The 22692-nt window shown below is 40.4% G+C and overlaps 1 protein-coding gene across 1 annotated transcript; it reads left to right on the top strand.

Moving 5' to 3' along the window:
• On the top strand, positions 1–21422 carry Bpnt2 (3'(2'), 5'-bisphosphate nucleotidase 2). Its single transcript, XM_041656941.1, has 5 exons — positions 1–570; positions 8384–8546; positions 9750–9845; positions 14697–14858; positions 16041–21422. Exons 1-5 carry the CDS (start codon positions 184–186, stop codon positions 16310–16312), a joined length of 1080 nt encoding a protein of 359 aa, XP_041512875.1. The 5' UTR covers positions 1–183; the 3' UTR covers positions 16313–21422.
• Positions 21423–22692: the final 1270 nt, after the last annotated feature.

Below are 22692 nucleotides of genomic sequence, written 5' to 3'. Positions count from 1 at the left end.
CGTTGGCCTACGCGGAAGGCCGAGTGGCCGGCTGCTGCTAGCCAGGGGCGGCGGGGCTCGGGGTTCGGGGCTCGGGGCGGCTTTCCCCGGGCGGTGATGGCGCGCACGGGCGCCGGGAGACAGGGGCCGTTGTAGCGGACTGAGCGGCGGGCCGGAGGCGGCCCTAGCGCCCGGTCGCGCGCCATGGCCCCCATGGGCATCCGCCTGTCCCCGCTGGGGGTGGCCGTGTTCTTCCTGCTGGGGCTCGGGGTGCTCTACCACCTCTACTCTGGCTTCCTGGCCGGCCGCTTCAGCCTGTTCGGCCTGGGCGGCGAGCCGGCGGCGGGAGGGGCGGCCGAGTTGGCCGGCGGGGACGGGGGCGCGGTGGACCTGCGCGAGATGCTGGCCGTGGCGGTGCTGGCGGCCGAGCGCGGCGGCCAGGAGGTGAGGCGGGTCCGCGAGAGCAATGTCCTCCACGAGAAGTCCAAGGGGAAGACGCGCGAGGGCGCCGAGGACAAGATGACCAGCGGCGACGTGCTGTCCAACCGCAAGATGTTCTACCTGCTCAAGACGGCTTTCCCCAACGTGCAGGTGGGTGCTGGCCCCGGTGCCCTCGCTGATCGGGAGCGCCCCGGGTCTGCAGGGGTGGGGGACTTGGAGATACCGAGGAGGTAACGCGTGCAAGGTCACGCACCCTGGAGCTGGGCAAGCCTGGACTTTTCCCACTCAGGGTCACGCTCCTCCTCCCCTCCCTGGTTGTGGGTGGGCGGATGTGTCCGCACTGGGGAGACCTGGGTGGGCTTGGATGCCAGGGTGCTGGCCGAGTGAACCAGGGGCGTCTGTAACAGGCTCTTATTCGAGTGAAGGGGTTGGACCTCTCGGGCCTTTGTGTGCTCCTAGGATTGGATGACTGGAGAAGGACCTGGCTGTTGAGTCTGTGTTTTCTGGCAGACAACCCCGCCAACTAGGCCAAGGCCTGTAGAAATCTTGAGTGTGCAGAGCAGCGGGAGGAAGGGGTTGTGCTCACGAGTTGCCAGTTGCCGAAGCTGTGCTAGCAAGACCCCGTTCATACTCCGTAGTTTGGACTGCCTTTCAAGAAATATTTGAAGATAGGCTTTCTCGAAATTTCACTTAAGTGTATCCTAGCTCTCAAGAGTCTTTATATCAAAGAGAATTAAGTAACATCGACCTTCCCTTTGGTAGGTTTCTTAGATAAGAATTGACATTTTCTTATCTCTTAAAATTAATCATTTCAGTGCGGCTGCTTTTTGGGGTGTGTGCATGTGTGTCTGTGTGTGTGTGTGTGTGTGTACACGTGTGTGAGTGCGCGTGTCTGCTTTCTTGCAGGGGTTCTTTAGTCCAGGTGGAGCTGGAATTAAGCTTAGATTTGAATTCAGGATCCACTTGCCTCTGCTTCTTCCTCTGACTTTTCACTGGGTCTTTTCCAGTTTATTTTTTATTTATTTATTTATTTATTTTGATTTTCGAGACAGGGTTTCTCCGTAGCTTTTTGGTTCCTGTCCTGGAACTAGCTCTTGTAGACCAGGCTGGCCTCCAACTCACAGAGATCCGCCTGCCTCTGCCTCCCAAGTGCTGGGATTAAAGGCGTGCGCCACCACCACCTGGCTCTTTTCCAGTTTATTGTAGTTCAGAGGGAAGGGCTCAACATAGTGTAACAGAATCTTTTAAATGTATCACCTAACAATAGATAGGTTTTGGCTTCTGAAAATAAAAGTTGCTTCCAATAGTTTTGTTGATTAGATAAACAGTAAAAATAAACTCGGGTTTCTTTGGAAGGTTCCTGACCTGCTGATCTTCAAAAGAATTGTCATTGAAAAATCTCCTAACTTACAGAACGCTCTCCCCTCTTCCATTATGGTTTTGGTTTTCTTTCCTTCCTGGTTCTGTGTCATTGTCTCCCCCTTTTGCCTCCGTGAAACATTGAATTTCAATTGTTAAGCTGCTGGATGGCAAATGTCATTGACTTTACTAGATTTTTTTTTCCAAATGCCTTCCAAACAAAACACTGAATATTTCCACTTTTTCTTGTACCTTACTGCTTTTTGTGTTACTGTGACAAATCACACCGTTGTTTACATCTAGATGTGAGATATACTTGTGAAATATCTTTGTCTTCTCAAATCACTTGAATTTCATTCAGAGGTAGTGAAAGAAATGGGAGTTTAGGGGCTATTGATATACAATAGTTACATAATAGTGCAATGAATACATTTAATATAATCTAGGTAGTGGCTCAGATAGTGGTCACATAGGACTTTAATAGAACTTCATAGCAGTTTTTACAAGTATATTTCATTCATGCCTGTTTTCTAAATGGTAGTCAGGTTCATAACATTTGAGCTTGTGTGAGCTCCTCTTGGTGGAAAAAACATGTAATTATTAAGGTAGTGATAGTGAAATGTGTTTTTGGGGGGGTTGTTTTATTTTTAACTCTTTTACTCTTTGAGGTCCCACCATTCAGCTCCCAAATAAATACATGGAGACTTTTTCTTACTTATGGATGTTCAGCTTTAACTTGGTCTGTCTCTAGCTAGCTTTTCTTAACTTAGATTATCACATCTGCCTTTTACCTCTGGGCTTTTATCTTTCGCTAGTTTATATACCTTTCTTTACTTACTCTGTGGCCAGCTGTGTGACTGGGTGGCTGGTCCTGGCAGCCTTGTCCTCTCTCCTCCTTGATCTTCCTTCCCAGGTTTCTCCTTCTGCTTATTCTCTGTGCTTGTCAGCCCCACCTATCCTTTCTCCTGCCTAGTTATTGGCCATTCAGCTCTTGATTAGACCAGTCAGGTGTTTTAGACAGGCAAAGTAACTCAGCTTCACAGAGTCAGACACATGCAACATAAAAGAATGCAAGGCATCTCGAATCCTCGCGCAAATGTTCCACAGCATAAACAAACAGCACATCTTCAGCTAATGTTCCCCAACAGGACTGTAGCAAGCACAGCTGCTTTATTAATGTAAGGTAAAGTCAGCTACATCGTAAGTTTTTAAATATCTGTGTATGTGTGTGTGTACATATAAGTAGAAAACAAAAAGATTAACTACCAAGGGTAGCTTTTGGATTTCAGGTATTAACACAGTGCCTTAATAGAAGATAACTGTTTTCTTGTGGCTGAATCCTTTGTTTGCCTTGAGTGTTCAGGCTAGGTATTGATTGATATATCAGATCTGATGTTGTGTTCATTTTTGTACATCAGTGCACTTAGCATGTGTAATACTGAGCTATCTCCTTTTAGTCCCAATTTATTAGACTAGAAACCAAATGAAACTGTATAAGTGGAGACCCAGCTCCCTTGGAGCTGATTAGTCCCCTTTGTGTGAAGGTGTCTTGTACCATGCATGATGTAGAAGAAGGAAAGCTGATGAGCAGGTGAGGAACAGAGGCAGGGAATAATGCTGAGACTTAAGAAGCTGGGCCTGTGAGTAGTTGACTCATGGAAGTAAGAGAAGAACGAGCTTTGTTTACTTTGGGTTTTGTAGTGTTTGTTTTTAAGATCTAAAATAATAGAAGGTATCTGTTACAAGGTTTGTCAAGAGGAAGGTGTTAAGAAAATGTCTTTTAGCCAGGCAGTGGTGGTTCATGCCTTTAATCTCAGCACTCAGGAGGCAGAGGCGGTGGATCTGTGAGTTCGAGGCCAGGCTGGTTTACAGAAAGAGCTCCGGGACAGTCAAGGTTACACAGAGAAACCCTGTCTGGAAAAAAAGAAAAGGTCTTTTAAAGTGAAAATAAAATAGGACAGGTACGGGGGGAGGGGGACATTCTTTTATACATTTTGAAAGTAGTCATTCTCCAGAAAAAACAGCTGATATTTATTTAGTAGGAGGGTTAACTCTTTAGGAGGCTGAACAGTCACAGTCTTCAGCCTGCACAAAGAGACCCAGGAAAGTTGGTGGTGTGGTTCAGCTAAAACCCAAAGGCATAAGAACCACGGATCCAATAGTGTATGTCTTTGTCAGAGGACAGAGAAGACTCCTGGCTCAGTTCAGCTGTCATGGTTCATGAAGGGACACATTCCCTTTCTCTTTCCTTTCTGTTTCTTAGGCTTCCCATAGGACTACGGGAGACTGAAGAACTGTACTGCATCTGCTCTTTTTGTTTATTTGCTTTTTTTGGTTTTTCGAGACAGGGTTTCTCTGTAGCTTTGGAGCCTGTCCTGGAACTAGATTTGGTAGACCAGGCTAGCCTTGAACTCACAGAAATCCGCCTGCCTCTGCCTCCAAAGTACTAGGTTTAAAGGCATGCAACACCACCACCTGGTGCCTCTGCTCTTTTAAACACTAATTTTACCATGAAACACTCAAGCCACACTCAGAAATAATGTTTAGTCAAAAATCTTGGTACCCTATTGTCCTTTATAATGTATAGCATATAGAGAATTATGTGTGAGATGTTATATTTAAAACTATATTAATTATATAATTATTTACGGATGAATGCACTAGATGGGTAATTCTTCTAAAAGCCAAAAGCCCCTTTAATCCCAAATTAACTGAACTATCATAACAGCATTAATTGTGTTTGGGGCATTAAACTTTTCTTAGAACTGATAGAAAATAGTTTGTCTCACCTTTCTGGAGTCCAAGTTACAAAACTAGCCTAAATACCTGTATATATGTCTGTATGTGTTACATATACATATAAGGACATATAGTGTACTAGCTTAATAACCTTTATGCTCAATAAATATGATTGCTAACCCTGAAGTGGTTGCACCGATTAACATTTTCCATTATGAAAGTTACAGATTCCATCTTCTGTTTTATAGCTGTCTCACAAAGATCACAGAAATCTGGGCACCCTATTATCCCTTAGAGTGGATTTGAGATGTTGTATCAAGCCATAGTTTATAATGGTTTATGCTTCCCTTAAGACTTTTATCTCTTCAGATCTACATTTTTTATTTTGCTATATTATTTTTTTATTTATCTCTCTCAAACCACTTAAATGTTTTCCTTCTGTTGCTCTTCAATGTAGAGGTTTAGAGAAAGAGAATCAAATTAAATTCAATCATACATGTAAGAATTTATTCTACCTTTTAAACTGCTTACAGTATTAGATATGAAAGAGGAAATGCATTCATCACCAAACACTGAGCAGGCAATGCTCTAGAAGCACTCTTAGCATAGCTGTTCTTCATACTGTCTTTCTGACCCTGTTGTTGTTAATGTGTAGTTCTGCCATGGCAACATGACAGGGAAAACATGGAAAATTGTTCTTCTTTTCATGAGCGACAAAGTTAGATATGTCACATTTTTGTTCATAATTCATTGGCTAGAACATTCAATATATGTTTTCTCATTGCAAGGGAGATAAGTTCTGTGAACTTTGATATGCCTGGGAAGGAAATAAGAATTAGATTTTGTGAGCACTAGGCAGACTTACCAAAGAAGAACAGCTGACCAAAAGAAATATATGCTTAATAATACTTAAGGCTAATAAACAACAATGTCAGATCAGTAGTTGCCAGGAATGGGTGGAAATTACAAGACTAGGCATCACTTACAGGAATAGCCTATAATCAGTTTGCAATTTTCTGGTTTCTAGAAATGCTTTATATCACTCACTAAAATTATAGGTTCTTTGAAAGCTTCATTTTCCATTCCAATCATTAATGACTTCTTTGAGAGTAGCCAGTCTGGGATAAGAAGGGATGATAGTGAATGGTGAGAACTCTTGTTTGTGGGAAGTCCTAAGGTTCTGTGATTTTGTTATACTTGGTTCCCTGTTGAAATCCAAGAATAGAGACATTGAGCATGCAGGAGGCTGAATTGCTAACACAGAAGAGGAGTGGAGGAGAATAAATGAAGGAGGGAAAAAACCCAAACCACTATAGGTTAAGAATAGTATCTTCAATTAGGGAGTGTTAGTTGAACATTTACATTTGGTTTAGATGGTGCCAAATTTTATGGGTGTTTTGCAAGAGAATCTATGACTTGGCTATTCAAGATAAGTAATTTAATATGCAAACAAACAAGATCATTTTGGGAATTTATGAGGTCTTTGAAAAGGAAAAAGTCTTGTTATGTGCGAAGAGTATGTTAGGGATCTTTATGCTAGTATGGGAAGGTCAGACTGAGATATTTTCATTTGAATTGAGATCTGTAGACCATTTTAAGTAAGCTGGAGAGAGTTTGAATTAGCGGAGAAGTACAGCAAGTATAAAAAACCCCGTAAGAAGATGGTAAGTTTTTGAGTGCAAACATAAATACGCAAATGGAGAGACATTCTGCCTAGTGTTCGCTAGCATTGGATCATCTAGGATTTACCTGGTAGATGTGAAAACTCTGTATTCAATCTTTACATGCTGAAAGTTATTGGGAGGGTTTTTGTTTGTTTATTTCTTTTAAATTAGGATCGACATAATCTGATTTAACAAGATAGCAGGTTGTTAAGAAGGGAAGCTGTTTCTAGTTTTGGACTATTAAGAATAAGGCTGCTATGAACATAGTTGATCAAGTGCCCTTGTGGTAGGATAAAGCATCCTTTGGGTATGTACCCAGAAGTGGTATGGCTGGGTCTTGAGGTAGATTCAGTTGGTTGCTGTGGTGACTATACAAGTTTCCACTCCTACCAGCAATGGAGGAGTGCTTTCTTTGCTCCACATCCTTGCCAGCATGAGCTGTCACTTGTGGTTTTGATCTTAGCCATTCTGACAGGTATAAGGTAGAATCTCATAGTAGTTTTGACTTGTATTTCCCTGGTGGCTAAGTGTGTCTCCTGACACTACCGCGCCCCACCCCTGACTAGTTATCATCAGAGAGGCTTCATCCAGCAGCTCATGGGAACGCATGCAGAGATCCACAGCCAAACATTAGGTAGAGCTTGGGGAACTCTGCAGAAGGGAAGGATTGAGGGGTTGAGGACACTAGGAGAACATGCCACAGAATTAACTAGACAGGGCTCATAGGGATTTACAGAGATTGAAGTAACAATAGGGAGTCTGTGTGGTTCTGACCTAGGTCCTCTGCATGTATGTTGTGATTATGTAGATTGTAGGTATGAGGATTTATTTACATTATTTCATGTATGAGTGCTCAATTTTGGAATAAAGTAATTCATGTAAGCATGTGTTTGCTGGGAATTGAACTCAGGACTGCCTCAAGACAGTCTACAGTACACAACATGGGTCACTTCATAGCTAGTGTATTCGCTCAGTAGTCAGGGTGTAGCAGTGGAAAATGCCAGTGAAAGAGGTCTGCAGTGTCCTTTGCTCAACAGAGCTCTTACTGTGCACATTACTGCATGTGCCCATAGAGATGGTGGCCTATAGAAAGTACTGGCTCTGAAAACTGTTGGGGTGGAGAGATGGTTCAACAGTTAAGAGGACTTGCTGTCCTTAGAGAGAATCCAGGTTCAGTTTCCAGCATCCACATGGCAGCTCACAAACCTTCTGTAAATCTAGTTCATGAGGGTTCTACACCATCTTCTGGCCACCAGTGTACTGGGCATATGTGATAACACAAACATTCTTGCAGGCAAAACACTTGCAAACGTGAAGTAAAAATATATTTCTATATATTCTCTCCTCACTCCACAATTTTACATAATTATCATAAATCAGATTTATGTTTTAATTTTTTCTTTTATGAATAAGAAGAATTTTTTATTTTACTTTCTTTCCCTCAGATACATCTTTGATAGTTAAAAAATAGCTAGGCATTTATCTTTATGCCCTTTTTGATTTCTTGTTTCAATTTATTTGGGTTTTGTAATATGCTAGCCTATCTATTTAGTGATCTCCAGGTTTCTTTCTCCTTACTGCTTAAAGGTACATTTTAGACAAACAGTCCACTCAGTAATTTTACCCCTTAGCACCCAAATTCTGTTTTTAAGGCACATTCTTTGTGTAACTTGCATTGTTGTTCTGTTTGATTCTAGCTGAAGTTGCTTATGTCCAATGCTCGAGAAAATATCTATTTTCAGGCTTTAGAATTTCTTTTTTTACTCTTTTTTAACAATGAGTCCTATAATAATAGCCTAATGGTGGCATAAGGCCCACGCCTCCCCCATGAACCTCCCTAGCACTGGGCTGTAGACTGCCCCAGTTTCAGTCCCTTAGGCCCTTTACTCCTGATCCAGCCAGGACTAACTTACTTCTGTGATACATGGTTTCTCAATTTGTATTAGAACTCTGCCTGTACTTGGAGTCTAGTCATCATTAACCAAAACACTAAACTTGAATATTAGATTAGAAAGTATTTGAAGATAAAATGTCACTACAATGCTTTTATATGATGCTTTTAAAAAAATGCATTAAATTCCTTGAAATACTTTAAGGCTATCATTAATAAGATTTTTTATGAATTATCTGAGATACATTTTTTGAGATCTATTAAATAATAATGGTTTTCTCTTTTGTAATATCAACTATTTCCACTATAGATAAATACTGAGGAACATGTGGATGCATCTGACAAGGAGGTCATTGTATGGAATCGTAAGATTCCTGAGGACATCCTGAAGGAAATAGTTGCTCCTAAAGAAGTCCCTGCGGAAAGCGTGACTGTCTGGATTGACCCGCTTGATGCTACCCAGGAGTACACGGGTGAGTCTCGAGCATTCCATTATCATTTTCTGTTAGAGAGCCTGGACCAAGGCAGATAGTGTACACATGGTGGCAGATCCTTTACAAATCTAAGAACCTTCCAGTTGGATTTTAAGAATCTGATTAGATTTCCAGACAAGCAGGCTAGGTTATCAGGATATTGCATGAACCATTCAGACGGACGGACAATTCTCATCTGTTTCCCTACCGTAGCATGCTCCTCTAATGACACCGCCTTTTTCAGTGGCACCAGCACACTACCCATGTCTGCCTAACACTAAGGAAAGTGTGTGCCAGATTATAATATTTACGTAGGTTATTAAGAATTCAGGTTTTGTTATATATACATCTGATATATGAATTTAAAGTAGTACATTTAATGGAGCCAGAAAGTGAAAAGTAGCAAAACAAGATTATCACCACCAACCCCCAAACACACACACACATTTACATTATTCTTGCCAGCTCAAGTTTCATTTCTCTGGTCCTTCCTCAGGCTCTCTCTTACACGCAGTATTTACTTCTTGCTTTACCCTGGGCGGTATATGTTAAAATTTATTTGTCCCCTAGAAGGCAAGACCCCCAGAATATGTGAGTTTGTACTTTCCACCTTGGCATTCTGTATACTGAACTTGAACTGTAATGTGTACTCAATAGATTATTACTATTAAGGGAAGGCACAGGTGTGTGTATGTGTGTGTGTGAACATACATACATACATACATTCATATGTACATACATAAAACTAACATTGCAAAACTGATTTATATGAGTAAATAGCAGAAATGTACACTTTTGAGTTTGTTTTCTAAAATGAACTGGCTTGAGTCCATAATAATAATTAGTGTGCATATCCCTTTCTACAAAACTATTTTAAACTTCTAACTTGATTTTTAAATTTGATTATAAGATTAAAGGTTAATTTATATTTGAAGATGGACAATTGTTATCTGTATTTTACAGATAAGGAAACTAAGTTTGACTTAGTTAATTCATACTAAGAAATGGAGTTACTAAAATGATGGACTGAGTGACTAACCCAAGAACCAGATCTCACATGTACTTAGCAGCTCTCTTCCTGCTTAGAGCAGTTTTGCTTTTGAAAGGGGTTGTACACATCTCAGTTCTGACGACGTCAGTATCATGTTGTGTGCTGCGTTAAACACAGTACTTTAACAGCCATGCCTTTGTGTTTTCTCCCAGAGGATCTTCGGAAGTATGTCACTACCATGGTGTGTGTAGCTGTGAATGGCAAACCTGTGCTAGGAGTTATTCACAAGCCATTTTCTGAATATACAGGTATGATGTATACCTGAGCTCTTTTGAGACACAGTGCTACTTGTGGTACTGAACCCTTTGTCTGTAGTACTTAACTATACTAGGATTTTAGTAATTGAAGTCTGTCTCCTACCCTTGTACACTATTTGTCTGGGGAGGATACAGATTTTATGGTTGACACTAAGAGTATGTGGTAAAACAGAGCTTTATGGGAAAAAAAAAATCTGTTGGAAATACTAATAAGGTAGAAATATTCCCCAGTAAGGTATCTTGTGTTTCTTTCATGCTGTCGTTGGAGGTGAGGCCTGGGTTCCTGTGATGGCTTCTGCTGTGAAACTGTACAGTTTAGTATTCAGAGCGCACTATTGTGACAAAAAGTGACACTGAGACTTAAGAAGTGGGAGAGGAGCTGTCTGCAGCCACGGCACATCTGTTAGAGATCCTCGGGTCCTCTGTCATACAGTCACAGTCACGTTTGCTAGGAGGTCAGCTCAGTGGTGCCTGTGTTGTAAGAAGACATGGATGGCCATGACAAGGAAGTTCTTATTTAGTTAGGGTGTGACCTTTGTGTGTAGCCCTACCAAAGTCAGTGGATGCAGGAATAGGGAACCTTGAAGTTGGTTCAAGACACCCTAAGGCCAAATTCTTAGCCTAAAGGAGATTTTCTTTTTCTTTTTCTTTTTGCACTGCACTGGAACATAGGGCAGGGAATAAGAGACAAATACAGGCAATAGGGGATGAGGGAGAAAGGGAAGGGAACAAGTGAACAGGGAAAGGAGTATCTGTTGCCTGTGGTTAAAGAGGAGACAGGTGGTGCTCATAAGTAAGTGGCCATTTATAGAGGTGATAGGGGAAGCGCTGGGTTAGGGTGAGGTGTGTAATTTTAATTGGGTATGTTAATTAGGTGAGCCAAGGGGGCTTTTGATTGCTGGACCTCAGTACTTTGATAGCTGGTCTTTGGTAGGAGGAAAGGGTCAAATAAGGGAACAGACCTGATGACCAGCTCTAGGAGTGCTACCTAACAGTTTTTAGGAAGGCAGAGGGAATGGGAGAGAAGGGCAAGGCTTGCTAGAGCCATGTTTACCTTGCTTGAGCTGGGTAGAGTCTCTTCAGCAGAGAAGAAATGATAGTATAGTTACTCAGGCTGCCTGTGGCCTGTGGCCTTCTGGTCTTTACAGTATGGCCAGTGATCTCATGTTCACTATGACAGCACAAGTTATTACTGTTGTGGGGGAAGAGTAGTTAGTATAAATATTATTGCTGACTGCCTGCAGTGATTTGTTGTGCTTTTAATTGGTTAATTCCCATCAACTCATAGGACAAATATTATGGTCCTTGGCACCATCATTCTCTAAGATGACAAGGCTCTTAGTTATGACAGTGTCCACATTGCCAGTATTGAAAACTATGACCATGTATTGTGGATAATATTAGTGTCATCCTTAAATTTGTGTATTAGTTTCTTACAGCTGCTATATTTAAAAGATATAAATATTCTACATATGTATGAAATACTTAAATAATAAAATATATTAAATGTAAAGAACTTCAAGATAATATTGTGGAAGCCGGGCGGTGGTGGCGCACGCCTTTAATCCCAGCACTCGGGAGGCAGAGGCAGACGGATCTCTGTGAGTTCGAGGCCAGCCTGGTCTACAAGAGCTAGTTCCAGGACAGGCTCCAAAACCACAGAGAAACCCTGTCTCGAAAAACCAAAAAAAAAAAAAAAAAAAAAAAAAAATATATATCAATATACCATATAAAATGAAAAAAAAAACAGGCATTAGGTTTTTGATTACTGAACCACACCTACTTTTTAGCCTTACTTTCTGAGCCACAGTAATCAGATTTACAGTCTTTGTAGCTAAGTGTAACTAATACAGTAGGAGGAGCAAGAGGCACTGCTTTGCCTTAAGCTTTATATGCTAGGTGTCAGGGCTCTCTGCTTGGCCCCTGCAGGCCTTTTCTTTATTTTTCATAAAATAAACATATGTAGCTGCTCTTATACCTTATCACCCAAATCTAATTTAAATATATCCATTGGAGCTTGAGAGATGGCTCTGGGTAAGAGTACCTGTTTACTCTTGCAAAGGGCTCAAGTTCCAGTTCCCAGCATCCACATTGACACCCCTGCTCCAGGAGGTCTGCACGCTACCCTGGCTTTGTAACATCTGTGCCCATGTTATAGACTCACACACAGACTTAACCATGGTTTAAAAATAAAACTTTAAAAAATATTTGTCCATTAAAGTGCTATAAATTAATGTATTACATATGTAACATGAAGTACCTTTTAAAATACTGAATTCATAATTGCTAGTATCCTACACAATACTGAACCCTAGAGCTAGAACATTGTAAGTTCACTTCTCAGTAAAACAGAATAGTTGGTAAAGACCAGTTAGAAAAGAATTTAGAGAATTTGAGGATTTTTTCCCCCACTTTTTGAAACTTTTTGTAAATAATTACAGACAAAATTATGATAAATTCTCATGAGCTTTTTCCTCCAGTGTACTTTAAAGTTACAAGTACTACATTTGCCTCAGCTAACCAGTATTCCCCGGGACATGCAGCATTTTCGCTTTTCTGCATGCTCCTGAATGGATTTAAGGTGCTTACTTAAAACAAGGTCCTGTCAAGTAAGGTGGATTTCTTTCAGCCACTAAGCTGTTGCCTTCTGTTCTTTTAATGAGGAGCAGCTTCCTGCATCACTTCGCCCCATGTCTTTCCTTGCTCCGGAGAGCAGGCCTCTTCTCCCATAGGACACCTAGTCTTCTGGGTGTGTTGATGGAATGCCACTAGCTACTCCTTCTCCAGGACCTTTCTCCTGTGGGATGGGAGCCTTCTTACCAGGCGCCTACTTTACTTTTGTCCTGTTGCCTTCTCACAGCTCTGGCTGCTTTTCCAAATGCCGAAGATATTTTCTTCCTCCTACTGCCCCTATTTCCGTGTCCTTTCTAAGCCTTTCCTTCTAAGTGTTTCTTACTGACTTATATTGAGTCAAGAAGGAACCTTGGCTCTCTTGGTACTTCTCTGAAGCTCCTGCTATTGGAGACATTGGAACTGTATTTGGCAGTTGTTCTGCTGATCTACACTGTTTGTCTCCTTGTTATCTCATGGGTTTGGATTTGTCTCTGTTTCCTACTTACTCTGGGGAGGCATATATATATATTCACTTCCTTGTTATTGTGTATAGTTTTTAGTTGGCTGCCATCATCCATGGTGACTTAGAAACCCAGACTCCACTTTTTCTCTTTTTTCTTTTTCCTGTAGCCAGGAATAAACTACCTTCATTGATAAACATGGTATGGCATAGTGAATGGTATTAGAATAGCAATCTAACTGGTTTACTTTTGACTAAATTTGCTTTCTTGTCTTATTTGCACCAGAGTGAGGAAAACTTCAACCTAGACATGTATTTCAAGCTATCCCTGGAAAGTCCCTTCCTTCTTTCAAAACTTCTCCCACCACTACCTGTTTCTTGGTTTCTTTTTCTTTGACTCATTCTTCTTAAGATGGGAGTTTTACACTCTGTGCTAGGATGGCTTGGAATTCACTATGCATCCTGCAGTGGCCTTGACTCAAAGCAACCCCTGTTGCTTCCACCTCTAAAATGCTGGGATTATAGGTAAGAGCCACCATACTCAATTGACTTTGCATTTTTATGCTCTGTTCTACTGTGCTTTCTGTTGCTATGATAAACACCATGACCAGAAGTAACATAGGGAGAAAAGGGTTGATTTCATCTTGGAAAGTATAATCCGTTATCAAGGGAAGCCAAAGCAGAAGCATGAATCAAAATCTCCAGAGGAACACTGTTTCCCGGCTTGGCTCCCAGGCTTCCACATTCAGCTACCTTCCTTAAAATGTTATTTCTGTATCTGAATGTGTCTTGTGAGTCTATGCCACATATGTAAGAGTGCCCACAGCGGCTGGTAGTGAGGATCAGATCCTCTAGGATGGAGTCAAAGGCAGTTGTGAAATACCTGACATGGGGGCTGGGAACAGAACTCAGGTCCTCTGGAAGAGCAGCAAGTCCTCTTAAATGCTGAACCATCTCTTTAACTGATCAGCTACCTTATACAGTCCAAGCTCATTGGCCTAGGGATAGTACTGCCCATAGGCTGGGCCCTCCTACATTAAGTAGCAGTCAAGAAAATGCTGCACAGACATGCCCATGGCCCATTTCATAGAAGCAATTCTTCAGTTGAGGTTCCCTCCTCACAAGTATGTCAAGACAACATCTTACCAGGACATGCTCTTGATAAGACAGTCAGTAAAACTAACTCACTTCTTTAAATAGTTTATGTTCTTAAAGCATTTGGGAGAATGAGAAATATGCAAATAAATGAACCTGAGTATATCAGAAGTAGAGATAGAAGAAAATCAATTTTGAAACTTGAATGATCCAAACAGTTGTGTCCTTGTCACAGATCATGAATCTGACTTTGCTGATGAGCTCAGTGTGCAAGATGCTTGGCAAGAAGTGTACTGAGTGAGACATTTGCACGAAGGGAAGAAAATGGGCTGAGTAGAGTTAGGAGTCAAGTTACGAGGTGGTCTCAGAAGATGCTCATTTGATAATGGAGAGAGTACTAGAATTCTTATGCCAAATATTTGATAGTCATTCTAACTGTGAAGAACACGGTGCACTTGGAAGCTTTTTTTTCAATACATGCCTGTTTTCTTACTTAAATACTTAAGTAATTTTTCTAGCTAAAAAGAAAAAATCTGTTCGAGGGAAATGATTAAATCTGTAGAAAATGATTCTTTTTTTTCCCAAGTCACTTGATTCTGAAGATTGTAATTTGTGTAATGCTTTGGAATTGTAAACCTTCAATGCTGTTAATGGGCATCCTACTTGCTTTTCAGCTTGGGCAATGGTGGATGGTGGTTCAAATGTGAAAGTCCGCTCCTCCTACAATGAGAAGACCCCAAAGATCATTGTGTCTCGCTCTCACGCAGGGATGGTCAAACAGGTTGCTTTACAGACCTTTGGAAATCAGTCGTCAATCATCCCAGCTGGCGGTGCTGGTATGTTCCCTCTGTTTCTCCCCATCTTGTGATTCCATAGTATGTTCCAGCAGGAGCAAAGATCTCTCGGGATACCAAAGTATTTATCTCATACTTGGACACAAAATAAGGAGGCAATGTACTTTAAAGACAAGCTCAGACTCCTGCATTATCATTGCCCGTGTCAGAAACCTTCATAAATGACCACAAAAGCATACTGCCACAATTGTACACCAGCAGAGCTGCTCTTAATATGACCTGACTCTAGAATCAATTTCCTATGTGTTTAATGGTGGGCCTGTCAGGAGGAAAAGTGGAAGAATTGAGATGTCCTGCAGTGGGAAGCTGTCGTCATCCTAGGGACTGCTAGAATGGCTAATCCCTGCAATGTTGACCTCTGCAGCTCTCTCGTCTGGGGTGAGCGAGAAGTACTGTGCTCACCCATTGTAATATATATCCCTTGCTCTTATACTACTTGATTAGAAGTCAGAGTCCACAGTTGAAAGCGGACAGTAATAAATATTCAGATATTGTTACTGTGAGGTGTGTACAAGAGCAAACCATAGCGTGGGTTTGGCTTGAAAGAGCCTTTTGATGAACATTTATCACATCAGAAATTTTTTAATTAAGGTAAATAAATTAAATCAGAAAACATTCATGTTCTAATTCCTTTTCAGCAGTGCTAAGGTATTTAAGGTATTTGAATGGGAGAAATGATTCAGCGTTATATTTAATTTGCGAGTTGTATATATCTTCTTTCCTAGATTTTTCCTTACAGGATGCCTGTTATGTTGGTTAGGAAAACTCAATGTCCAGATAGCTAGGAGGGTTGAGATGAACTAGTTTCTAGATGTAATGTCCTCCTCCCTTTTTGAAATTTTTTTGTTATTGTTTTTTTATTCTAATGGAACTATACCTCATTACTAAAAAGCACTAAACTAGTACTCTTTTAAAATTGGTATCTTAGACCGACTGCTATAATTGAGACTAACTTAAATAGTAAGCTTATTTTGACTGCCTGATATTGGGGTTGTTACTTGTAAGCATGATTATGTTTGGAGATGATTGATTTTAGATTAGACAAAGGCAGTGTGGAATGCTCATGAACATCTCATCCTGTCTTTTCAACTGTATACCTAAAAATCTTGTAAATGTTTTATTAAGGCATTTCAGTAATCACCTAATTTTTTCTTTGTCTTCTAGGTTATAAAGTTTTAGCACTCTTGGATGTGCCTGATGTGAGCCAAGAAAGAGCAGATCTATATATTCATGTGACATACATCAAAAAATGGGATATATGTGCTGGCAATGCCATTTTAAAAGCCCTTGGGGGGCATATGACCACTCTGAGTGGTGAAGAGATCAGTTACACTGGGTCCGATGGCATTGAAGGGGGACTCCTTGCTAGCATTAAAATGAATCATCAAGCCCTGGTCAGAAAACTCCCGGATTTAGAAAAGTCAGGACATCAATAAGCATTTTTAAGCACAGGGTGCAACTCCGTGAATTGTTCGGCCTGAACTTTCGGAAGCTTCAAAGGACTGGTGGAGACTATGCATGGTTAAGGCCGTCCTGAACTTAGGAAGTACTTATGAAGCATCAGAGACTTAGTTTCCCTGAAATAGAATGTAAAATCAGGGAAATTAGGTTGCTTCATTTCTCAAGTATTGTCTTTATTTTTGAGACTATTTTCATACAGTTGTCATACACAAGGCACATATATATATATATATATATGTATGTATGTATATATATATATATTTGTGTATTAAAATCTATAGCTAGGTCTACACTGTTATGAGTCACCATTTTCACTCAACAAATGATGAGTCTACACTGTTGAGAATTTCGTATAGAATTGGGTTTGAGGAAGGCTTCGTTTTGTATAGTTGTGTAGTGTAATTTTGAGGTTGTATCTTACTGAAAATAAAGTCATTGGTGATTTTTACTCCTCAGATGGAAAGCACAAGAAGTCTCATATTCATTAATTGCAACAAGTGGCCTGGTCATCTGTCATTTCTATGGATTTAGTAGAAAAGGCTTTAACAGATTTTTTCTCTGAAACTTGACTAACAGATTCACCAGCTGATAAAAAGTCCAGACAAATGATAAACTGCATTAGAGTTAGAGTTTTCGTGATGTGGGCTTTGTTTTGATCAAAGTCTATCTATGGTTCCAACATTTCTGCCATGTTACGTTGACTTTCATTTTCCCTTGGAAGATGCATTCGTCCATTCTTTCTTTGTTGAGCTAGAAGTTGGCTTTAAGCTTCAATATTAGCATTATGAGTTCTATATTTTTATTAGAGATAAAATATACTGTAAGACACTATAAGAATATAAATGATTTTCTAATAATTGAAAGTTATTTCACATTAAATGGACTTAGAGGTCTTAGTTATTTTTCAGGAATTTGGTTTCAGCAAATTTTTGCATCCTTGCCAGGTTTATCAGTAGAGAGTCCCTTATTATCAAAAATGGGCACAGTTCCTTTTTAACTTTAATGGACTTATAACAACATTCTCAAAGAAATTACTTTTGACCATAATCCCATTGTTTTCTCTCAGATTACTGTTAATGAAACATTGATGAAAATTTCCCCCCACTCAGTTGGCAGAATGTGGTTAGAAAAAGAGATGATGGCATTTGTCACGTTGCTGTGACTAAGCTTGCTTTCCAAGCTGTGTTTTTTGTGTTGCTCTAAGAACTTGTTTTTGTTGGTGTGTTTTTTTCTTAGCGTGATCTAGAAAATTGAGGTATCATGTTTTTACATGTGGCTTTGATACCCTTCTAAACTTGAATGAGTAATTTCTCATATTTTCTTTTCTTAAAAATATAACCCTAAAGCAGTTTTCTATTTATTTTCCTATCTTAGAGGTAAAATTGAGCTGAGTGGCCATGCTAGCCTGATAGACACACCTCATGTAGGTTTTCACGTCATGAGGTGCAAGGCCCAGGTGGTTCCTCAGTAGTGGACGGAATCTTGGTGCTGTACAGTGCTTTCCCCAGGCCTAGCCGCTGCTAGTATTGGCCTTCATGCAGTGAAAAGTCAAAGTTCTGGAAGTTGGAAACTTATTGTTTATTTAGCAGGAGTTGTGAGTTTTGACAACAGTTTCTGACACTAATTACTAAGCAATATGGCAAGAGGAAGGAAACACTGCTTTCTCCAGAGATGACAGAAGCAGTACTCACCAGAGTCCTGTGATACAGACATTGTTTTCATTGTATGTCAGAACAGGAAATGGAATATAATGAAAATGTTCTAATGTGCGGAAACTTATTATTCAGTAGAAACAAAACTAGTCCATATTAGCAAACAAGACTGTTTTAGATTTTAATTTCATTAATCTATATAACTAAGGATATAAACAATGTGTGTTAAGCTCAAAAGTTAAGATGTTGGCTGAGAATTGAAAGTATTATTTTATAATTTGTTGGTGTTGTCTAGTTACTAACGATTTTAAATACTTCTATAGACATTTATAGTTCATTTTTAAAAAATTTGTTTAAGAGCCAATATACATTACAAGGAAAATGGTATTTATATTTATTTATGAGGTATTATTGTGCCAGAGTGTACTAGCCATGGAGTATGTAATATCTCTCAGAATTAACATTAAATTGTTTTATTTCTAAACATAACTAAGCAAGTTTACATTTGGAAGTGCACCTCTTTTCCCTTTAGTAGAAGCAGAGACACCAGAGCCGCACCTGTCTCCGAGGCCGCCAATCAGTCCCTTCGCACCCTGCCCTATCTTTCCTTTGGGCCCCCTTTCTTAGCTCCTGTGCTACCTTGCCCCACGCTTAACCCAGATTTCTTCTATAAACTCATTCTTCTTTATATTGGCCACTGAACACTGAATTGAGCCTGGTAAAGTTCACAGTGAAAGTGATCAATCCTGGAAGAGATCTGCTTAGCCATTATTTTTGAGAAGTAAAGAAAATCACCTTCAAAACCTTAAAGTTCATGTTGTCTTGTGTCTCAAAACTAATGTTTTCACAAAGCACTTCTCCCGACTCATCTTTATATATAATCAAGCCTGGAATATACCAGTGAATCGGATAGGTAAGCTCGCTTGAAGAAACCTGCTTTCTCGGATGGTTTTCATTCTTATAGCCCCTCCATTTCAGTTGCCTTTACAAGGCCCTACAAGACAGTCATATTCAACTTTGCGGGTTTTCTCCTTTCCCCAGTTTTATGGTTTTTTTTTTAACTGAAATACTCAAATGAGGTATTAACAGTATCTAATGAACTGATGAGAGCATCTAGATTCGTGTTCATATGGCAGTTGTGTGGATTCTCTGTTTCCTAGGGCTGCTTTGCACTGTTCTGAAGATTGTCTCAGAAGATACAGGTAGGGCCAGGCTTACAAGAGAAGAAAGATGTGGGCGCTCACAAGAGACAGCAGTGATGGAGGGAGGCTAGCATTCGCCTTGCCTGACCCCATGCTCTTAGGTGCTGAGTTCAAGTACCTGATAATACTCTGGCTGTGGAGGTGGCAGCACTCTGCCCCGACAAGTAAGGTGGAGGGCTAATGCAAAACAGAAGTCACTCATTTTAACCTGGTGATGCTGAAATTGGCCTCCTGGGACAACCCAGGAGGTTAAAGCAAGAACTCTTTGGGGCTATTCTAGCCGCAACTACCTGTCTTGGCCGTGTAGATAAGAGTGTTGCTGTGTAGAAACAGCAGTAGTTTTTCATATTAGGTCTGGATTAAGATGTCTTTAATGATATGCCTGCAAAGTGGCTCTGTCCTATACCTATGTAGAAAAAATATCTAATCTGTGGGGTTTTTTCCTTAAGAAAAAAGTTGTGCCTTAAATAGGGCATTGTATGTTACTGATGCAAAACAATTTTTTTTAATAAATGGGAAAAATAGCTTTTTTCTCATTAAACTTTAAGTTCTTGTAATGTTTTTTATATCAGAGTTGGGGAAAGTCATTAAAATTAAACTGATAAGTTATTTTTGCATAATGTAGCATTTCCAGTTGAAGTCCATTTTTCTAAAAACTGGATCATGATGTATATAAGTCTGAAATGATGTTTCAACATTTGGTTCTTAATTAAATGTAAGACCAAGAGAGATTGCATTTTACACATTTTACTTTTAAATAAATCATTTTGGACTACTTTACCTTTTCTAGTCCTCTGGGGTAATTTTGGTTAAAAAAAAATAGCTGTTAGTGGTAGCATTTTGGTGGTCTATTAGTTAAATAATATTGTGTATTGTGACTAATAGATTTGACCAGCCACAGTTGTGAGGGCTGCTTCACAATAGTGGAGTTCTGCAGTGACATTCTGTGAAGTGCTGACATGTGTGCATTGTTGTCTTTTATCAAAGCCTGGCAGGTATATGTATTTGACTTAGCATTGACAAAGGATTTTTTTAATTATTCTTTTTTGAGCTGGATGGTAATTTAATGGAAGAAATGGCATCTTTCTCTGAGATAATAATACAAGTCAAACTGAAGTTAAGGATGATGAATAATGCTAAAACAGCTGCTTATATACCATGGTTGTGATCATTCCCTACTAAAGTATTATGTAACGAATGTATCCGTGTAAAATGCAAAAGCCGAGGTTGTGATGTTTTGTCAATATATTTAATTAAATTATTTTAAGGTGTAAAACAAGTGGTACCTTTGTCATTCTGGAGAGATGTTCCTTCATTTTTCTTTTTTAAACTATAAACACAGTAAGTTAACATGAGATACTTAACCTGTAAACAATCTCATGTCCCCAGATGTGGCCTTCAGCCTTCATTATGTGGAGCAATCTGCAGAGGTGCCCTTCCTGCCTTGTGCTCACACTGGCAGAGCAGCCTGTGGTCTAGAGGGCGTCTGTAGTGATGGATGCAGCTCCACTCTGGCTTGTGAGCATTTGCAGTGCTGCCCGAACAGCTGGGCCTGCATCGCCAGAGCTCACCTTTCTGCTAAACTTCTCATCCTCACGTCCTGTTAGTTGATTTTCTAAAATGGGTCAACAGTGAGAGAAATTAAGATATTTTACCTTTGAAAACTTTCTTACCACACATTCAAAGCCGTGGAGGAAATAAACTGTTTCTTGTTGCAGAGATGCTACGTTTTCTTAGCAGGCTCTGATCTGCCAATCTACTCCACCAGAATAAAGTGGAGCCATTGTCAACTGAACTTCTTCCCATGGCCTTCAAAGAGTGCTTTGTGCCTCACCACACCACTTTTATTATAAAGGCTGTTGGTTCACTTGCTAAAGAGGTGGAGTGTGTCTTTGATTTGTGTGTGTTTCCACCATATTCCCAATACCTAGTGTATTGCACAAATTAGGTCCAGATTGTGTGGTGCATTGGACTAAAGGGTCACTACTAGTGTTAGCATGCTTCATGCCTCAGTAGTATAAGCTAGTTGTTTTCTTTGCTGATATTTGTAATTACCACCCCCAACACACAACTTTTTTTTTTTTTAAGTTTTGCCTTTCCTCTGGATACCACCCCCATGGTCAATTAACTGTATAAAATGTGATTGCTTCTGGTGACATAATTATTCTAAACCCTGCCCCTGGATATACTTTGAAAAATGAAATTTGAATTTCTTGAATAAATTGGTCATGTCTGAAAAGGTGGTATGCTGTGTCTGTGTTTTTCTATTTTACCTCTTTCTTAATTCATTCTTTTAAAAAAATCATTTTACACACTAACCAGTTTGCCCTCCCTCCTCTCCTCCCATCCCGTTCGCCCATTTCCCTTCTAATCCCCGCCCCATCCACTCCTCCTCAGTCTCCTTCAGATGTAGTAAGGCCTCCTGTATGAATCAACAAAGTATAATGCATATCCAGTTGAGGCAGGACCAGTTTCCTCCCTTCAGCATCAAGGCTGAACAAGGCGTCCCACAATAGAGAATAGGTCCCAAAGAGCCAGCTCATTCCTCAGGGACAGATCCTGGTTCCACTGCCAGGGGCCCCACAAATGACCAAGCTCCACAACTCGCCCAGCTGCATGCCGGCTCCCTAGCTGTCTGTCCAGAATCTATGAGCTCCCACAAGCTCAGATCAGCTGTCTCTGTGGTTTTCCCCGTGGTCTCGACCCCTTTGCTCATATAATTGCTCAACCATCTCTTAGACTGAAATCACAGAGCTGTGGATCTTTGCATCTACTTCCATGAGGTACAGGATGAAGACTCAAGGATGACAATTAGGGCGGTCACCAATCTGATTACAGGAGAAGACCAGTTCAGGCACCTCTCTATGATTGCTAGGGGTCATTCTTGTAGATTCCTGGGCCACGGAGGAGCTAAGTAACAAGGAGGAGCCTAAGAGGAATGCATGGATCCCACTGGGAAGAGGAAATAGATTAGATGTCTTGGGTAAACTGGAGGTGGGGGAGATTATGAGCAATCAGGATGGTTGAGTTGGGGTCTGGAAGGCGGGGGAGAGAGTAATGAACGATATCTTGACAGAGGGGGCCCTTATGTAGTTAGGGAGAAACCCGGTGCCAGGAAAATTATCTTTTTTTTTATGTAAAATTCGGTGGCATTAAGAGCATCTACAGTTTAAGATACATTAAGAGTATCCTGAAGTTTTCAGCATCCATTTCCAGAACAGCCAAAAACAATCCTGTACAATAAAGGAACTTCCAGAGGCATCACAATCCCTGACTTCAAACTCTACTATAGAGCTATAATAATAAAAACAGCTTGGTAATGGCACAAAAACAAATGGGTGGACCAATGGAATCAAACCAAACACCCTTATATTAATCCACACACCTATGAATGTAGTAATATGAGTGGCAGGGCTGCATCCCCAGCACTCCGGCTGCCTGGCTAGCTTATGCCCGAAATAACAACACACAAACTGTATTCATTTAATCACTGCTTGGCCC

Source organism: Microtus oregoni, unplaced genomic scaffold (assembly GCF_018167655.1).
Source record: "Microtus oregoni isolate MIOR12 unplaced genomic scaffold, Mior012 000008F_ref0000371, whole genome shotgun sequence".
NCBI lineage: Eukaryota > Metazoa > Chordata > Mammalia > Rodentia > Cricetidae > Microtus > Microtus oregoni.
The sequence above is the reverse complement of the archived record's forward strand: the minus strand, read 5'-3'. Positions and strand labels throughout refer to the sequence as shown.